General features: G+C 46.1%; 3 protein-coding genes across 8 annotated transcripts; 1 reads left to right on the top strand and 2 right to left on the bottom strand.

The window, feature by feature from the left end:
- The first annotated feature begins 3606 nt into the window (after window positions 1-3606).
- Window positions 3607-10334, top strand: LOC109779535 (uncharacterized). 5 transcript variants are annotated; one of them, XM_073500402.1, is made up of 13 exons: window positions 3643-3993; window positions 4320-4502; window positions 4593-4857; window positions 4957-5185; window positions 5266-5416; window positions 5527-5745; window positions 6185-6280; window positions 7019-7067; window positions 7419-7753; window positions 7935-8067; window positions 8180-8319; window positions 8403-8526; window positions 9523-10334. In XM_073500402.1, exons 2-13 carry the CDS (start codon window positions 4374-4376, stop codon window positions 9936-9938), a joined length of 2286 nt encoding a protein of 761 aa, XP_073356503.1. In that variant the 5' UTR covers window positions 3643-3993; window positions 4320-4373; the 3' UTR covers window positions 9939-10334. The 5 variants fall into 5 exon arrangements, with proteins under 5 accessions (XP_045084883.1, XP_045084882.1, XP_073356503.1 ...); XM_045228947.2 differs by having other exon boundaries at window positions 3642-4502; XM_073500403.1 differs by lacking the exon at window positions 6185-6280.
- Window positions 10335-10544: 210 nt separating this feature from the next.
- On the bottom strand, window positions 10545-11812 carry LOC109779537 (probable carboxylesterase 2). The gene has a single exon (XM_020338156.4). The coding sequence runs from the start codon at window positions 11810-11812 to the stop codon at window positions 10655-10657; it is 1158 nt and encodes a 385-aa protein (XP_020193745.1). The 3' UTR covers window positions 10545-10654.
- A 570-nt stretch (window positions 11813-12382) lies between these two features.
- On the bottom strand, window positions 12383-19332 carry LOC109779538 (protein transport protein SEC23 C). 2 transcript variants are annotated; one of them, XM_020338157.3, is made up of 14 exons: window positions 19033-19332; window positions 17780-18355; window positions 17465-17680; window positions 17181-17354; window positions 16532-16693; window positions 15276-15418; window positions 14884-14959; window positions 14614-14789; window positions 14438-14519; window positions 13873-13950; window positions 13453-13614; window positions 13099-13362; window positions 12861-12965; window positions 12383-12786 (listed from the first exon to the last, which is right to left on the bottom strand). In XM_020338157.3, exons 2-14 carry the CDS (start codon window positions 18287-18289, stop codon window positions 12646-12648), a joined length of 2289 nt encoding a protein of 762 aa, XP_020193746.1. In that variant the 5' UTR covers window positions 18290-18355; window positions 19033-19332; the 3' UTR covers window positions 12383-12645. The 2 variants fall into 2 exon arrangements, with proteins under 2 accessions (XP_020193746.1, XP_073356502.1); XM_073500401.1 differs by having other exon boundaries at window positions 13099-13614.
- Window positions 19333-19547: the final 215 nt, after the last annotated feature.

Raw genomic sequence — 19547 nt, 5'->3', positions numbered from 1 at the left:
TGTGATAGCCATAGTGTTTCATGATATATATCTTGCTATCACTTAGTTGTTTATCTTGCTTTGCATAAGTCGTTGGTGCACATAGGTGAGCCTAGTTGTTTTAGGTTTTGTGCTTGACAAATTAAATGCTAGTTTTATTCTGCATTTGTTCAAGCATAAACCGTAATTATTTTAAAGCGCCTATTCACCCCCCTCTAGGCGACATCCACGATCTTTCAGCTTGTGTGATCATGCACAATATGATTGTAGATGATAAGCGCCCGAAATGTATCTACAATCAAGAGTTTTAGTTTTAGGGTTAGAATGTTGTGCCTGAGCATGGAGGAGCCGCAACATTTGAACAGTTCGCCCAATTTTATCATGAAGTGCGTGATTGGGAAACTCACATGTAGGTGCAAAATGATTTGGTTGAGCATATGTGGGCTCATGTTAGCAACCAATATATGTATCTTTTTTTACATGTATTTGAGACAAATTAATTTTTATTTGATTTGTAAAACTATGCTAAAAAATTTGGTTGTGGAACTATGCTTTATTTGGTTGTGAAACTATGCAAAATGTGTGCATAGTGTAAAAAAAATGACGGCCAGCCGGCCACGCCGGCAAATATGGGTCGCGGGCGTTGGACACTCTGCCGATTCAAATGATAAACTGGGCGGACACCGAGTGGGCGGCCGATCCAAACATACAAACAAGTGGACAAAATCGCCGTCCGTTTGGGTCAGGATCGGCGCGGCGGAGTTGCTCTAATATAATCTGATTCACAGGTCTGTTGGAGGCCTCAGTTGTTCCTGTGGAGCAGTGACATTCAGAGTGACTGTTAGAGCATCTCCACTCGTTTCGCCCCCCAGCGCAACCGGCGAATGCGTTTTCGCTTTTGTGCCGTGGTTTTTTCGCCCTCGGGGCGATCGAGTTCCCAGCCGCGCCCCTAGGTTTCGGCCCCAAGACGCCCAAAAAAACAAACTTGTCTTTCCCCCTGCCAAAAAAACGTCAAGTTCGGCGATCACCATGCCACAAGTCGGCAATCATCGTGCCACAGTTCGGCGATCAGACATGCCTGAAAGTTCGACGGTCAAAAGGGAAGAAACATAGACACGAGGCGCATCAAACGCCTGGCTCCTCCGGCGTGGGACTGGCCGTGGTCGGCATGGACACAGTGCTCAGCATCAGCGTCACTTATGTGCTCGGGCTAGCGGTCGGTGTAGGCGTGCTCGGCGTCGGCGTGGCTTCATCGCTCGGGCTGGGCGTCGGCGTTGCTATCGGCGTGGACATTGGGGCGATGGTTGGCGCTGGCCCGGGCATCTGGTTCAAGATGAGGCCACGCTCCGACAGATACCACGCCTTGACCTGCTCGTCCATCGTCGACATGTCTGCCGCCACCAAGAACGCCATGTTGGTGTTCCTCTTCTTCGCGATGATGTTGGTCCTGAGAAGGTCCAGCTTCACGTCCTGCTTCATCATCAACGCCGACCACCACACGTCGGTTTTCTTCTCCCTCTTTGCGGCATTGTTCTTGGCGTTAGAGATGCACTGCTCGATCGATGACTGCAGCCGTTCGGCAGCGGGCACCACATCCCTCACCGTCTTGGCTCTTTTGTTGCCATTAGGGCGTCCATTCGCTGCCCCCGGGGCAGGCACACCCGGCTTGTACGTCTCCTTGGCCTTGGCGAGGGTGAGCCGGACATCCCTCCACTTCTCGCACAACTTGATCCGGGAGAACACGTGAAGGAACTTGAACTCTTGGTCGCTGCTGTCCTGGCGATACATGTTGAACATCTGAACCATCTGCACAGCCGAAGAACAAATGTCGGCGACGTACACGGCGAAAGAGGCGAGCCGGCGGCTAGACATACCTGACCCTCAATGTTGGCACCGCTTTCCGGCGAGCCGCGGTCTCCTCGACGATCCCATGCCACTTGTTGCAGGGCACCTGGATGATCGCCCAATGGTTCGCCATAGCCTTGTCACCGCGCTCCATGTGGATGCTGGTGAAGTAGGGGTCAACTAGCTTGCGCTCATCGAATGTCGTCTTGATCCGCCTCTAGCTAGTACGTGTCGGCGTTCTGATTCGCGCCGGTGATCGGGTCGATACTGACGGTCTTCCATGCTTCGGCGAGGCACTCGTCTTCCTTGGACGTCCACTTGACGCGTGGCTCACCCGGCCTAGCACTGGTCGCCCGCTTCTTCTTTCCCCCTTTCGTCGCTGGCGCCGGCTCCATCTCCTCCTCCGCCTGCTCTTCCTTCTCCCCCTCCTCGGCGTCGTCGAGCTCCTCGTCCATGTCGACGGCGGTGTCCATCGATTCGTCTTGCGCGTGGAACCCGAGGCATGAGAAGGTGGCGGTCGAGCTGTTCGTGATGATCTCGTCCATGGCGGTGTCGGTGGCCTGTGCGAAGGATAGGGCGCCCCGGCGCAGAGGCGGCGTCGGCGAGGCTGAGTACACCGGCGGCGAGTAGATGTACTGGGTGTGGAACCCGGCGTTGAACGCGGGGGACGGAGTGCGTTGGTCGGGGTTCAGGCCGGAGGGGGAGGCACGCGTCGGCGCGCCATGCGGGAAGGTAATGTTGGGGTTGAAACCGCCATGCGTCGCCGTCGGAGTAGCCAGGCGAGGGCGTGCACCCCCAGTTCGTCGGCGGCGGCAAGAAGTTGGCCGGCGACGACACGACGCTCTGTTGGCTCCCCCACGTAGCTTGTGGGTAGTGGCCGGGCGGATTCATCATCCCCTCGTGAGACGCCTCTGCTTGCTCCGCCGCTGCCAAAGCTGTCGCGTCCCTAGCCTTCTTGGCGATGAGCCTGTTCCGTCGGTCGGTGGTGACAGCCTCCCGGCGCTGAACCTCCGCCCTCCACACAGCGTTTGACACGCCCGGTGGTCTTGCCATCGGCGCCCTCGGCTTCCTCTGCTTCGGCTGGGTGAAATCGACAGCGGCAGCGGGGCGAGGGGCCGAGTACTTCTTCGGCGGCATGGCGGCCGGATGACGGGAGCGGAGGGGAGGAGAATGGCGGGAGCGACAGGGCAGAAGGGGGGAAGTGACGGGGAAATGGAGGGAAAGAGGGAAAAAAACGGCGGGAATAGGCCTGTCTGTCGCCGACAGAGCGGGCACACGTGCCTTTTCGCTTTGCCCCCGGGGCTTGGGTTCGGCTCGAGTTCGCCGGCTGTTATTTCGGCCCAAACCGGCGATAAACGAGGAGTACTCCAAGCCGAGTGGGCACGTCCTGAACCCAAGGGCATCTGCACCCATTTTTGACAAAATGCATTTTAAGCATGTTTTAAAATGTCAAAAATATAAAAGAAAATTTCATGCATACATGTTCGCAAATGTGTGTGCGCGGCACAAAGTTTTGTGAAGAAATATCTTTTTGGTTTGCCTCCATAAAAAAGACAAATGTCAGTGCTTCTAAATAGCGTGACGCAAATTTTTGTCTTTTTTGCACATGTTACAAAAAAATTATTTTTCCGTGAAACTTTATGCACGCATATGAAACATGAAAACATACCATGCAACTTTTTCAGATTTTTTTTAGCATTTATAAATATGTTTTCAAAATGGGTTCACTTTCCACTCCGAAGCCTCTCTTGTATCCCGCGGATCACTGCTCGCCAAAAAGAAGGGGAAAAAAGGCGCGAGCCCAACTCCAAGGACCACGACAGGGGCTACGAACGCGGGATTGACCGCCGCTCGCCGTAATCGCTTCCGCGGAGACGCGCAGAAGCTTCGCCGCCTCCATAGTTTACCACTTTCGTCAATGGGTCAAGTTCTGCCCGCTCCCACTTCCACTTTCCAACCTCGCAGCCCTCCGGCGGTCCTCCCCAACTTCCTGCCTGCGGGCCTGCGGCCGTCCTGCTCGCCGGCGGTGCGAGGGGAGGGGGGAGGGGGAGGGGGGCGCACCCACCAGCAGCGACCTACCTAGCAGTTTCTCCGTCTCTACAGTAGCTACTGTCGGCCGTTGACGGCGACTCCCTGCGCCGTATGTGCCATGCCACCGCAGGTACAGAGGTAAGGGCCCAGATCTGTTCTTCGGTTCTTCCTCCCCCTTTCTCTGGTTTTGTGATGTCTCATAAGATTTGCTTCACACACGTCGCCGGCGACATCCATGTACCCCTAGTAGTTTTTCCTTCTGGGGTATTTTCTGCTAAGTTGAGAGACATTATTGTAACCAACTCTGATTGGGCCCAAAGTTTAGGCTCTATAAGCCTTCAGTAAAACATATGCTTGGATGTGTGGCTGCAGCAAAATGTCCATTCTTTGTTTAAAATTGTGCATATACGTTCCTAAAATAATACATATACATGCCCATATCTTCTCTGAAAGAATTTTTGTAGTATTATTAGGTCGATGGTATGTAGAAGTTGTCCTACTAGGAAATAGAGTATACCATGGAGAACGAGTCGCAGCTCGCAAGTGCGACGCCAAGGGATTTTACATTCCAATTGTTAAAGCAAATTACAAATGATTTTTCTGAGGACAACAGAATTGGTGTTGGCGGGTACGGAGTAGTCTACAAGGTATGATTGCTATATACCATTTTTCTTTTCAAATGATACTATCACAAACTACGAGAACCCATGTACCATATTAACACGATAATTTAACAGGGAACACTCGACAATGGTGAAGTGATTGCTGTGAAGAAGCTTTATTACAAGCATCCAGGACTTGACAGCGACAAGCAATTTCAGAATGAGTGTACTAACCTTATGAGGGTCCATCATCAAAATATAGTAAGGTTAGTTGGCTACTGCCATGAAATTCGTCATATATGCGTAGAGCACAATGGGAGATATGTTTTTGCTATGGTGGAAGATAGAGCTCTCTGCTTCGAATACTTGGAGGGTGGAAGCCTTGACAAACATCTCACGGGTATGATATGCTCTACTTAGACAGTATTCCTTTTTTGCATGAACGCAAAAACAATCCCCCAATTAAGGCTTGGTAGCATATTTTTGTTTATCTCTGCAGACGAATCCTGTGGATTTGGTTGGCACACGCGTTACAAAATCATTAAAGGAATTTGTGAGGGATTAAATTACCTTCATAATGGATCAAAAGAATCGATTTTCCATCTGGACTTGAAACCAGCCAATATATTGCTGGATAGGAATATGATGCCAAAGATAGGAGATTTTGGTTTGTCCAGACTCTTCGATTCAACAGAAACCTGTTCCACAAAAGGAATTATAGGAACACCGTAAGCTCATAACCGATGAAAAGTAATCGACTTCTTTGGTTATAACTTGTTATTAAAGTAAGTGTATTTGATACATGCAGTGGATACATGCCACCAGAATACATCAATAGATTCCACATCACACCAAAGTTTGACGTATTCAGTTTGGGCGTTACAATCATAAAAATAATGTCAGGACAAGAGGGCTACTCCAAATTTGCGGATATGTCTTCCCAAGAATTTATTCAACTTGTAAGAAAATATCTTATGTGTTGACCAATATTTCCCCCCAAATATTATGTTCTAGACTTACCAGTGTGCATGCATGTCATCTTCCAGTATATTATGTCTCAATTCTGTAGGTACATGAAAACTGGGAAAAGGCGTTGCAGACAACTGTGTTGGCGCATACATCACATGGAGTTAAGAAATGCATTGAAATAGCATTAAGATGCGTGGAGGCTGACCGAGTGAAAAGGCCTACTATAGCCGAGGTTGTGGATGAATTGAGTAAGATTGATACTACCATTATCGATGAACTAAATAAGATTGATACAGACAGAAGTTCACCAATAGAGCAGGTATATTCTCACACTGCTGGAACTGGTGATATCTTCATCTTTGACTTGCCTTTTTTTGCTTCTGTCCACAGGATTTGTCTTTCCTCTTGCTATGTGGACATATACAGAAGAGTTAAATTAAACTCCTAGCCGTATTCTCTAAATAGCCACTAATTTACCACTCATACACTTCTGCCCTTTAATTATGATTTTCCCTTCATTACCTATACTATTATTAACTTAACCTTTTTTATATAATTTTTCATATAATTATGCAATCCAGAAGAAATGGAAACGAGATCTTTCTATAACACTATAACTTGCTAGAGTTAAAAGTAAATTATGTTGTATGTGCTGATTGGACTTAATATTTACTCCCTCCACAAATGTGAGAACATTTGAGGGGGCAAATAACTAATTTTTCTTCCAGCTAAGCCCTCCACTTAACATTCCTTCACAGACTTGTCCAAGGAGCTCCGCCACTGCCGCTATGCCCAACCTTGTATGCACTGAGAGCGTCATTCCCCTGTCATCTTGCCACAGTAGTAGCACCCAGGTTCGCATCAGGGCTGCACAGCTAGACTGGACAACATGTGCCGCTCCAACTAATAAATTTTCCTTAAATCTTTTAGGTCCTCATAAGAGCTAATTGCCAAACATATCAGTAGTGCTCTGTGGTGGAGGAATGCCAGATCTGACCATACACCACGCAAAATGCGTGAACTAATAGTCAAAGAACAAGTGCTGGACAGATTCATCATGTTCGCAAAAAGCACATTTCTTACTACACCCTACCAATTCCATTTTTCTAAGTTACCTTTATTTAAATATACGCTTGAGAACCAAAAAAGATCTTTATCTATGGAGGGACCCTCATCTTACACATTCGCCTATTTTATATCGGGATGTTCTCTAAAAATACATCGGGATGTTCTGATACATAAAATAACCAGTTAAACTGAAAGTAGATCGGCAGCTCTTTCATATTTCAACCAACCACTGTAATGCATAAATTATCCATAGGAATACATTAACTTCGTGACATGTACAATAAGTTCAAAATTATTTGGCTGTGTCTTCCCACCTGACAAACTGAAAGTAGATTGCCAGCTCTTTCATGTTTCAACCAACCACTGTAATGCGGTTTAAGTGCATCTACAGAATAGGACTAATAACTTTTAAATACGTCTACAGAAATACTGCTATATTTTTTTGTGGGAAAATACTACTATATGTTCAGTCTAAGAGAGACTCATGTAAACAAGAACTGAAGCTCTAAAGTTCGTTGTTGTAGGTCACCAACTTACAATGCAATCAGGCCTTCACCCCATGTGTGAACTCAGGTATGCATTTAGTACTTAAGACCTGACTCCAACTAAGTAACATACTGGACTCCCTCCTGGACCTTTCCATCTGTTACTATGCTTCTCTTCGCTCGTACCATTTTTAGATGATGGCCAAGTGAGTGAAGTGAGCATAGCTTGCTTCAGCCGGTTCCTAATTTCTGTGCAAAGTTTCCCTAAAAAAAATAGAATCAAACACTTGAATCTTGCAGAATATGATAACTATGGACCTGAGGTAGATCAATGCAAAAGCGTATCCACCAGAGAACATTTTCTTTTAAAATATTAAGCTAATTTGGTATTTTTGTGTATGTTTTGTTCCTTAAAAAGTACTGAAGACATGATATGCAGGAATGTTCTCAAAAGATGGTGGTAAAGATGGGAGTATGATTAGTTCCTGCAGCAGTCAAGCCATTCGAGCCTCTTCAGATTCGGTGCTTCTAAGAGCAAATATTAAATGCCCTATCTTGTCATCAACCAGTGTTAAAATCTTCAGTTATGATAATCTCAGGTTAGCCACAAGGAAGTTCCATTCTAACTGTGTGCTCGGTGAAGGAGGATTTGGATGTGTATATAAAGGATGGATTGATGAGAACACATTGTCACCTTGCGAACCTGGCACTGGTATACCTGTTGCAGTGAAAAGATTAGGGCAGGAGAGTTCGCAAGGGCACAAAGAGTGGTTGGTGAGCATAACTGTTATTCTATTTTGTGTTGTTGTCCTCGAAGCTATGTAGATTCATGTCTGGTTTAAGTGCAGTTTCGAAATCCTATCTTGAAATGATAACTTCGAATTTATCAGTTACAGCTTCAGAAGTGCTGATGAAATATTGTATGGTTTTAACTCTGTTAAGTTTCCATTTATAGGCAGAAATTAACCTAGCTCACCTTTCCCACCCCAACCTTGTGAAGTTATTTGGGTACTGCTTAGAGGATGAGCACCGGCTACTAGTGTACGAATTCATACCACATGGGAGCTTGGACAATCATCTTTTTAAGAGTAAGTTGAAGTAGGACTTTGTGCTCCACTGTTGTCCACTGTTCTTCGTACTGCATAGAATAATGCCATAGTATGTCATATTTATGAATTACTACATAAATCATTGATGTAGGAGACTCATGTCAACCTCTGTCATGGAACCTGAGGATGAAAGTTGCACTTGGAGTTGCAAAAGCACTAGCTTACCTTCACTGTGCAGAGATAAATGTCATTGTTAGAGATGTTAAGAATTCCAATATTCTCCTTGACAGAGTAAGTGAATCCTCAGAACATCGTACTTCACCTATATGAGCATGTGATGTCTACTGAAACGAATGCATCATACTATTGTACAGGACTATACCGCGAAGCTCTCTGATTTTGGAGTGGCAGTTAATGGTCCTGTTGATCAGGAGAGTCATTTATCCACAGCGGTTAAGGGGACACGTGGTTATGCAGCTCCGGAATACATTGCAACAGGTAATCTTCAAAATACAACTTCAGACATTATGCAAATATGTTTTTGGAAAACCTTTTAAAACGTTGGCGCATAACGGGTCAATTTGCACGTTGCTTTCTACCACAACATTTCAAACGAAGTTTTACCATCACAAACATTCCGTCCGATGGGTCAACAGTGATCTTCACTATATCAAAAGTGTTTGCACATGCAGAAATTTAACAATGAGGTCATCTGGTCCGGCACACAAGAGGTATATATAAGGTTGTGTACAAGTGAGTTCAGTTGGAAGTAGAAAGCTAATCCACTAATAGGAACAAATGAGTAATCCATACCGCGGGTGCTTCGCTCTCTGCACACCCGGCCTACCGGCCTTCGCTACGACAGGTGCTGACCTCTGATAGAGTTCTGATCATATATGTACAATCTTCAATCCAAGACTAATTCCGTCCTTATAATAACATGTAAGGAATCGACAAACTCGAGTCCTTCATTAACAACTAAATATCTACACAGCGTCAAAAGTTCCTCCCGAAGTCCAGAATCCTGAAAGTTACCGACATGTATTTCCGAAACTTCATGAAAAATGGGAAGTTACAAAAGAGGAAAGTGCCAAAAACACAAAGGCTACTAAAAACGAAAAAGAATTGGTCAGGAGCTGACCACGTTGGGGCTGGATAACAGCTGCCTGCCACTTGCCTTCCATTGCTTTAAAAGCATTACTCCCTCCGATCCAAAATAAGCGTCGCAGTTTTGAACTAAGGTTGAACTAACCTTAGTTCAAAACCGCAACACTTATTATGGATCGGAGGGATTACTGTACTTACTATGGGCTCGAAAAGTTGTAGATGGTCTTTACTTGATAGGTGTGAATGGCCTTGTTTATTATTTTGAACGAGTTTATTTTTGTTAATCCATTGGTTGACAAATATTGTTCACACTTTGTGGTTTGTTCTTCATCCAGAGCTCATATTCAAGGTGTAATAAGCTTATATATAACAATTCTACACTGGCAGGCCTACTTACACAGAAGTGTGACATCTATGGCTTTGGAGTACTGCTTCTGGAGTTGTTGTCAGGTCGCCGTGCCCTTGACGAGAACCGACCAGGGATGGAGCAGAATCTTGTGGACTGGGCCAGACCATATCTCAGGCATAAGCACAAGATACGTTGTGTCATAGATACCAGTCTAGGCGGTCTGTACTCGTTCAGTGCGGTCCAGAAACTCGCTGCCCTTGCCCTCGAGTGCCTGTGCACGGACCCCAAGAAGAGGCCGGCCATGGACTCGGTGGTCTCTATCCTAGAAGGTGTTCAGGAAGACGAGGAACTAGAAGCAGCGGAGCACCAGGAATCAGGCAAAAAGGTCACTGCGAGTGCAAGCAGGAAGAACGGCAAATCTCGCTGGAATATCTTCGGAGGGGGGCGGTCGTGATCCAAAGCCATTCCTCCGAAGCCGGAACAGGTTTTATCTGAGATGCAGGCTCAAAATTATGAAGGCATCTACAGGCTATTAAACACTGGACACTGTCTCGAAGATGTAACGTTGACTGCTAAAGCGCCTCAGAATTCAGAATTAGGCAGGATTTTACCCGCGAGAAGCAAGATGGCTTGCTACAAACACTGATCAGAAGAAGACGACACCAGTTTTGATTTTAGCTGACGAAATTGACGTGGCAGGTTTCATTTTTGGGGCATCTATTCTCCGCCCATCATCTCTGTCTTCTTCTTCTCTAATACTACAACCACACACAAGAGCTTCTTGCGGGTTCGGAGAAAACATGCTTGAACTGTAATTTCTGGATTTCATAATAGCAACGAAACTGAAAAACCTGTTGTCTACCCTTTACCAGTTTATAGAAGTCAAGATCATTAACAGATGGAGAGAGGATCCTCTTTTATTGTTGGATTATGAGCTCAAGAGGATAATGCAATCTCGCCGTTGCCGTGGCTGTTGGACATGGAGTTCCCTGGGCAGGTGGCAACTTGGGTCGCGGTGCTGACCAAGTCTATATTTTTCCATGGTTAAGAAAGATCACAGTTGGGAATGGTCAGCGTGTTTTTTATAGGCGTGATAGGTGGGATCCATGCTTTTTTCTGCTGGAGACATGGGCCTCAGAACCACATTTGGCGGGCAATACAACAAGCAGCTCATGCGTCGGCTATGAACGCGGCGACGCGGTCCATGAGCCGCTTGGCGTTGTCGCACTCGAGCTTCCCAAGGAAGAACACGTGGCCCTCCCCCTCCAGCTCCAGCCACGCCGCCCTCCCGCGCCACCCGCTCGCGGCCACGGCGTCGTAGTACGCGCGGTTGCGCGCGGCCAGCCCGTCCTCGAGCCCCGTGGTCACCAGCATCCTCGCGCACGCGAGCCTCTCCAGCGCCGGCGACGCCAGCGGGTTCATCCTCGGGTCGTCCGCGCCGCCTGCCGCCGACCCCCGGCACGCGTAGGACCAGAGGAGCCCGGTGACCCTGGCCGCGGCCGGGGGCTCCCCCTCGATCGCCGCGTTCCCGCTGAACCACGGGTGCAGCAGTACCGCGCCCTCGATCCTCGGCCCGCCGTCCCTCACGAGCATCTCGTGTGCGATGTTGGCGCCGGCGCTGTCGCCCGCGACGAACAGCCGGGAGGCGTTGCCGTGGTCGGCGATCCATTCGTCCTGCGCCGACGCCACCCACCGTAGCGCGGCCCAGGAGTCGTCGTACGCGGCGGGGAGCGGGTGCTCCGGGGCGAGGCGGTAGTCGACGGACACCGCGAGGACGCCCGCCGCGGAGGCGAGGGCGTTGAGGTACTTGTGGTACGTGGGGTCGCGGGCCGACCCGATGAGGAAGGCGCCGCCGTGGAAGTAGACGACGACCGGGAGCTTCGCGGAGGCGTCCTGGAGCTTGTTGGGAAGGTAGAGGCGCACGGAGAGGCCCGTGCCCGCGTCGAGGACGACGTCCTTGGAGGCGACGCCGGTGGCCTCGTCGACGCCGGCGGGCAGGATGGTGGGGTCGTTGAGGCGGTCTATCTTCCCGCTCCTGTAGATGCGGAAGCTCCCCGGGGCCTCCAGCAGCACCTCGTCGGCGGCGGCGGCATCAGATGTCCCCGGGGCAGTCACCGGAGGAGCCCCACTCGTGTCTGAGGTGCAACGGACTCTCGATCGCCACACGCCTTGACATCTTACTTGAGGCGAGAATGCGGTGGACAAGTATGGTGGTTGGAGTTGGAGTAACCTTCTTGTCCGATCAAGTGGTAGCCGCCGGCAAGGTCGGATGGCAGCCCAAGCAGTGCAGATGGTGATGGTGACTCCGCTCCTGATGGTGGTGGCCATGGAGGCCGAGTGTTCTTTTTTGTCCGAGTGTTTGCTCAGACGGCCTTGGTGTAGTAACAGGCTAACAGATAAGAGCCAGGTGTTGCTTAATGCTTAGGCCGGCTTGGATGCAGTAACAGTGCTAACAGATAAGATTTTGTGTGGTGGCAAAGGTCCGGCCGCCCAGGATCATCATCATGCAGCATGCCAGGAAAAGTACGTGCATGGACCTGACCGACCGCATGTGCTCAGGACAAACATAACCTAACGGTGTAGTCCCGCAAAAAAAAAACATAACCTAATGGTCACGTTCTAAAAAGGACACGTCGGGAACGTTACGTCAAAAGATCGCGTACGCCGAGGGAGACATATGTACGTGAAGATCTCCGTCTGTCCGTACCGCGCAACTGTGCTGTCCGCGCGATTTTCCCTGGTCCCCGGTTGAACAGCCCGCTGGCCGCGCGCAACCACCAGCGATGCCACGTTTTGCTCGGCGTGGGTTCAGATACGCCGGCCATGTTTTAAAATCTATTTTCAGTTAATCATGACACAAGGAAACGAAAATGCCGGCGCGTGTGTGAAACGGACAAGTTTACGACACATACCAAACTGACATGGCACATCATGGTTGACAAGGTAGCATGAAACAGACCAGTTTACTTGGTCAACAGAAATGACAGTTTACTTGGCGCCTTTTTACACTTTTTGATAACCGAAGCGCATAAACCCATCTAACACAATACAAAGTAACAAGACATGACAAACACGACCGAACAATGCCTCTTTACTGTACACCACAGGAGATGATTGCGTTGGTGCTACACAAAATTGCTCTCTGCACAGTCATATATCCCCTATTGGACCGCTAACCGCTGGAGATGGTCCATGAACACCTCGAAGCTCACGTCATCTGTGAATATCACGTCTCCTCCGGGAGCAGGGTTATCAGAGTTATATGTCACGGATGGATTTAGCTTTGCCAGTAAAAACCGAGCCTGCAGGTTCAGACGAAAATGATATTATCTATTTCTTCAATACTCTAATAAAATCACAAGTGCAGAAGAATTACCTGAGATCCATATTGATCACAAACAACCAAACGGGGCACAGGAAACCGCTCTTTGATTATGGCATCAGATTCGTCATGTGGAGCTTTTAACAACTGGGCAAACGCCTGAAAATCATGCAAGACGCAAGATTAAGCACTGGAAGGCACACTGGATGAAGTCCTTCATGATCGATGAACTAGACTCGTGTGCATCTCAGTAAACCAACATTATTCTGCAGTATAGCTGACAAACAATTACCTCGTGGCCTTCTTGATCTTGGTAACCAGCCTTTCGCCATTGTGCAATGGTTATCCCATGGAAGATGACGACAGAAAAATAAGAATCCAACAAAAGGATCTTGTCAGGAGCAATTGCAGTTGCATCCAAGAGAACAGGCATTGGCCCTGATTGAAAGGAGTAGGATATAAGTGAAGGTTGAATCATTGCAACTGCATTGCCCACATTTTCCCTCTCCAACATCATCCTAAAATATGCGGTTTCATCGGGGCTATTATTGAAAACCTGCATTAAGGTAAGCAATTCAGTATGTATAAACATGGAAATTTCCATCTTTGTAGCATTGTTTAACGAAGAAAGGCCAGAACCCTCAACCTGGACAAACTGAGAACGCCTCAAGTTAAACATAAACTGGGGGAATATTGATAGACGTGGAGACAAACTGAAAGATGAGGGTGTTTCCTTCTGATAATCTCCAAATTTGGTACATAAACGTATCAAAGCACGGTCAAGCCATCTTATTGGATCAAAATCAGCCTGAAAACATCCAGATAAGGTGGTGTTACATAAATATGGAACTATAACTTGAATTTATAATCGTTTAAGGCCTGAATTATTTCAGATAATCTATGTGACATCAACAGCCAAGTCACTGCCTAAGGCTCAAGTGCTGAACAATACTGCTAAAAAAATTATCCATATCAGCAGAAGTAAGAAATGCATTCAATTTGTAAATTCTAAAAATGGAGTAATATTGTGAACTATTTAATTTAATTATGAAACACATGGATGTACCTCAGTTTCCATCTTAAATGAGACCAAGCGTGCCACAACTGCGGCTGCGGCTTCTTGATCAAAGCCATCTATCAGCTCCTGAAACACGGAAAAAGTTTATTAATAAACAAATAAGTATTTTGTTCAAAAGAATAACAAGCAAACACCAGAAAACCCGTCGGATTCGAAAGGAACTGGCATGAGCAACAATATGGCTGTTTTCTGAACATAGATTGCTTGTTCATATCAGCAAAATCAACTAATATGCTCACTAGATGGAACGACACACCTCTTCGCACATGTCTCTTGCCTCCTCTTCTTTCTTTCTTTTAGCCTTTGCAATTTTATTGTAGGTAGCTAAGTTAAGCTTTCCATTCAGTTTTGTTGTTGTGTTTTTGTACTTTTTATGGTTTTATTCGGTTTAGTCGTTGGCCACCGTTTGTGGATTGTACTTTTGCGCCTTGTACAGAGTCCTTCTAATAAGGAACACCAAATATTTCAATGCGAAAAAAGAATTATGCTCACTAGAAGAAGTGTCATCAATAATTCATGATTAGCAAAGTGATCAAAGATAAGAGAAACTAGCCTGCACAGTAGCAGCACCAGAAGCCCATTGTCTGGAGATCGTAGTAGTTCGCAATCTCATCTGGCCCTCATGATGCTGATAACTGAATGTGACACCCTCAAGTCAGCCAGGTAAGTACATCTAAAGCAGAATCAGATTGTTTGGAAAATTGAAAAGGAAAAAAAAATGTTCCTTACTAGGTTACAAATTGAAGGTAGAGCTGTTCGCCTGTCTGCTGAGCGACTGTATCTGGGCCAACTTTTCTTGAGATGTCATATACAAAGCAAAGCGATGTTTTCTTGTCAAGACCACACATCTTCCAGGCGCTGGTGTTTCCCTGACCAATAACAGTGTCTGCAGACAGAGGACTTTTCTGCATACGATAACTGCAACATTAGAACAGCACACAATTGCAGTCTTGTCATTGTATACGCTTTACAGCTAAAAAGTTAACAACATGGTTGTACCTTCTCCAGGGAAGAACAAGGCCCAATAATGCCTTGAATCTTTACATCTTTTGAGCAGTTAATCTCGAGAATACCACTGTTGAGGCAATTCAAAAATATTAATGTAAAATTCAAATAAAGATGTCACCTTCACACAAACATTGGGTGTATTATATTGATTGATTGATAAATTTTAGATTCATTTATGGTATCTTCGGAACAAGGGTCGATCCAGGTGGCCTTGATATGCAGCAGAGCAGTTGAGCTACCTTGAAAGCTTCACTGGCACATGTACGACTTTATAGGATAGTATGGAAATTTTAAATGAGGAACCCTCACACTATGGTGAAAAAGAGGTAGGCAGCAGTTTGCCAACAAAATAAAAATAAGAGCAAGAGAAAATAATTGTTTACTTGAATGATAATCCAAGGCCGTTGTCTGCTGACTGAAAGATGCGAAGAAGTGAGTCTTTGAAAACAGAGTGACCAAAACTTTCAGCAAGCACAACAATTCCCCCAGTCTTCTCAATTGCAACCTTCATTTCAGCAACACCAACCTGAAAACTCAAGCATAAAGAAAATATTACTTCAGACAAAATAACCATGCATCTAAGTCACGCATCAAATAGTGGACACAAAGGTGAGTTTCCATGGCTTCATTAGGCAGTGTAGTAGCTTTTCAAAAGCACGTGTTTTCAATCAGTTTTGGATATAGCAGTTAGTTGAGAGCATTTTTTATCCACAACAGCAACATCTTACTAGAATAAGCAACTACTGATATAAATAACTAAATGCCACGTGCAGTACCACACAATGACCGTGGACATACCCTTCATAACTGACTGTCTATCAACTCTGTGGTCCTATTACACAGCCACTGGAAGCAACTAAGTGTTTCTTACATTTTATTACTTGCAAACATTGGATATAGTACCTGTGTTGAGGTCCCTCACTAGCATACAACTCACACAAATACACAGTAATAGCTGAGCTATTGCTTTACATAAAATGGACCCATTTGGCTAAAAAAAAGGTTGCTAATTTGCATTATGGTGATACTGCCGTTGGTCAGGAATCTAGTTCATGTCTTAGAATTGTGCATATGGCTGATATCTGACGTACTAACATGGATATGTGATATTGATATGGACTTTCAGCACAAGCAACAGCTAAATAACTACAAATTCTAGACACGTAAGCAATAATCAACGGTTCTAGCTACACACCTCTAATAGTAATAGCTGCAAAATCAAGGAGAAAAGGGTGAAAGCGTTAGAGAATGCATTCGACAAGCTGATTTCTATCCATACAAGGGTATGTGTGCCTCATACTTAGTAGTACCCTCTCCATTCTCTTTTGCTTGTCATTATAGACATCTGTTGAAGTATATGTGGATTGTGCAAACTTTCTCCATTAGTTCAGACTTTTGGTTCTACTGGTTGGTGCATGAAACTTAATAATATAGATGTTGTCTCCAGTACACAACTTTGATCATACCTTTTCTAACTATAAATGCAATGATACAGAAGTACTTATGATGCCAATTCTACTCAATATAATTTTGACAAATCTAAATAGCTGTATATGCTAGGAAACAGTTTACAGGTTTAACTGCACTAAGACGACATCTATACAAGAAGTAAGGAGTATAAATAAAATAAGCAACAGACCTGATCGACAGCACAAGCAAACAAATCCAGCACATGTCCTTGGTGCACAAGCTGCTTGGCAATCTGATCATAGAACTTAACAGCTTTATCAAAAAGTGGAGCCGAGTCTTTATCGAGGTCTTTGTGTGAGCGAATTGGCTCTGTTAAGGATTTGGATACAATCTGGAAATTTTGCACAACGGTCATCACACTACACAAGAATCATATAAAAGAATACGTATGCATTATACAATTATTGTGATATACGAAAATCATAGATAACATAAGTTCCAAGCATAATCAATATATGTACTCAGAGCAATTTGGCAGAAAACAGTGCATATTGCTGTCCTTCAATAGGGGAGCTTTTGGTGCAGAGATTTGCTCTAAAACCAATGAAAACAGTGAGATAAACATGAGTTTACCTTTTCAAGAAAAGAAACAATAGTATTTTGTCACAAAGCAAAGGTGCATGCTAGAACATGCAAAAATGACTTAATGTTCAAATATAAAATAGTACTGTTTCTTAGAACATGAGGAAAGGATGGTGCTCCAAGAGTAAGAACCTTTCCAGTTTCACATCTAAACACGTGAACCCAAAATTGTGATAGTATGATAGACAACCAAATAGCTCAAAAGATGGCAATCATTCAATATTAATTGGACTTACAGAACCAGGTCCCTCTGTAGATGGACCCCCAACAAATGCCATGATCCTAGCACCTGATCCAGGGACACAAACCCCCAAGAGACTGGCCGCCACACTTAATGCAGCTCCAGTGCATCTTGATGCACGTTGATCAGCTGGAATATGCCAAGGGTCCTTTTGCAGCTCTTCAATAACCTATACATACAGTGAAATCATCGTATCACGGACTTGCCACATTAAAAATTTGGGATAAGAACTGTTATATAGACAATATGATTTTCTACTGAATGATATCGATTCTTAACTGAGTTCAGTACAAACTCGCACTCTGAAGCAGGCACAAGGAACCTAGAGATGCTCTCTGATGAAAGACCATCCCTAGTTCCAGCTATAACCCCTGTGGTGGGCTTTTGTTTGCCTGCAAAGAAGCACATTTGCTCCAATATTTGTTCCTTGCTGACCTCCTTTGTTCCCTTGAACACATATGACTTCGGCAACAAACCAAAACCCAATTCATGCACCTACATGCACCAATATTGAAAATATATTGCTAAATAAAGCATTGGATACAGAACAAAACATTTAAGGACAGAGCATTATGAGTAAACACAGAACTATACCTGTACATATGTCCCAAAAGTAATGAATCCAATAAGGGAATTATCTGGCAATAGCTCAGTAGCCTGTGCCAGAGCAGACTTCAAATAACCAATTTCTTCCTCGATAATGCAAGTATCCACAACAAAGATGAAAACAGGAGGCATTACAGGACCTGTTTCTGCAGTGGATATGTACTCAATTGTGGTATACTGAGGAAAGAGTTCTGGAGGGAGATTGTTTTCTGAGATCGAGGAATAGTGTTGAGGGAACTGATTGCGCTGAAAGCAGAATGTACAGAGCCAGATCTTAGCATTATAGTCGACTCTGGAGAAGGGATTGAGGATGGAACGACACATGCGGCAGCGAAGGGGAGCATATGGCACTACTGGCATATCAGGAATTGACTTGAGAGGAGTATAGATGGCAGAAACAGGGACGACACAGCTCACAGCATCCTCCCTTGTGCCTGGAATAACATTCCATGGCATCCTTATCCCATCCAGAGCCTCAAGCTCAAGGAATTCAGACATTTTGTATACAGCAGTCTTATGTGCTAACAGTGTCAGGCGGCCTCCGCAAGTGAAATGGTACCCAACCTGCAAATTTCAGATCAATAGCAAGTGAGAAGTCGGTGAGCATAAGCAAGCGAAAATAGAATGAAGACTACCACAGAAAGACAGGTCAATCCAATCTGCTCAAATACTATATCTGATACTACAATAGTTCTTGTACATCAAAATTATAATGTTGTACATTCCTAGCAATCCTATTTCACCGAAACCAAGTTGCCGGCAGTAGACAGTGAGCTCGTTTAACCAATGATTCAGCCTGATCATACAACTTCGAACATGAATACCCCAACCCTTCGAGCAGATCGCAGCATCGATCACTCCTGATAACTCTCCAGCTTACATACATACATAACTTAAAAAACTCAACTCCAGATAGCCGCACGAAACGATCACATGAACCTTTTTGCATTCGTGTCAAACAAATAACCGAGTGTGGTGACACGCAGTACGAAATTGCACCCAGGTAGCCCAGAATTCTCACAAACTATCTTAGTGGCCAGGGTTGATTTCGATTTGTTCTTCTAGTGTGACAAAACCACCACAAAATATTCGAGATCGCAATTGCTTCCCGCCCCCGCCCACCAGACACAACCTAAAATTCTCGCAGCTGAACACGGAGAACGCTAGTCCCTAGATCTCCAAGAACGGCCTCGCCTTCAGGAAAAGGAAAGGCAGGAGCTGCAAGCAGAGGCGGCGCTTACCGGCGGATCACTCGCGAACACTGCCGCGCAGCGAGAAACTGGAGGGCAGGTCGCCTCCTGGTGCCGGCCAGCCGCGCCCGCGTCGGAGGAGGAGGCGATCGAGGCGGCACGGTGGAGCGCGCGATGCGATCCGGATTCAGGAGGGGACTCTGCACTCAGGCGACAGGAGGAGAGGGGTGAGGTGGCGCCGGACTGAGGTCTTGTGGGGCCGATGTTCGGGGACGAAGGGCTCGGATGGGCGCGTCGGAGGCGAGGCCGGATCGGACGGCTCGTACGAGGCCTGCCTGCGTGGCCTGTCCTGTGTCGTCTGGTTGTTGTTCTGGACACCGGCTGTCTCGGCGCTGGCAAATTTATGCCGCCCCAACTTTTCCGACAACGGCGAGAGTCGGTTTCACTCTTCATGTCTGAGCCGGAGTATACCGGACCGTCCGGGAACCAAAACCGGTCTTCTCTGGGTTTTTTCACAAAAAGCTAGTCAAAAAAAGAGGCACGCAGCTACGCGATTCTAACTGTTC

The sequence above is a fragment of the Aegilops tauschii genome, chromosome 5 (assembly GCF_002575655.3).
Source record: "Aegilops tauschii subsp. strangulata cultivar AL8/78 chromosome 5, Aet v6.0, whole genome shotgun sequence".
Classification (NCBI taxonomy): Eukaryota; Viridiplantae; Streptophyta; class Magnoliopsida; order Poales; family Poaceae; genus Aegilops; species Aegilops tauschii.
This window is presented reverse-complemented; position numbering and strand designations above follow the sequence as displayed.

Coding starts and splice junctions, on each gene's coding strand:
- LOC109779535 (XM_045228947.2), top strand. CDS start 4,374: ATGGAGAACGAGTCGCAGCTCGCAAGTGCGACGCCAAGGGATTTTACA. Junction 5,417..5,526: donor CCCAAGAATTTATTCAACTT/GTAAGAAAATAT, acceptor TCAATTCTGTAG/GTACATGAAAACTGGGAAAA. Junction 6,281..7,018: donor GCCACAGTAGTAGCACCCAG/GTTCGCATCAGG, acceptor TCGTTGTTGTAG/GTCACCAACTTACAATGCAA.
- LOC109779537 (XM_020338156.4), bottom strand. CDS start 11,812: ATGGCCACCACCATCAGGAGCGGAGTCACCATCACCATCTGCACTGCT.
- LOC109779538 (XM_073500401.1), bottom strand. CDS start 18,289: ATGTCTGAATTCCTTGAGCTTGAGGCTCTGGATGGGATAAGGATGCCA. Junction 17,681..17,779: donor CTTTTGGGACATATGTACAG/GTATAGTTCTGT, acceptor TGGTGCATGTAG/GTGCATGAATTGGGTTTTGG. Junction 16,694..17,180: donor CTACAGAGGGACCTGGTTCT/GTAAGTCCAATT, acceptor CAAAATTTCCAG/ATTGTATCCAAATCCTTAAC.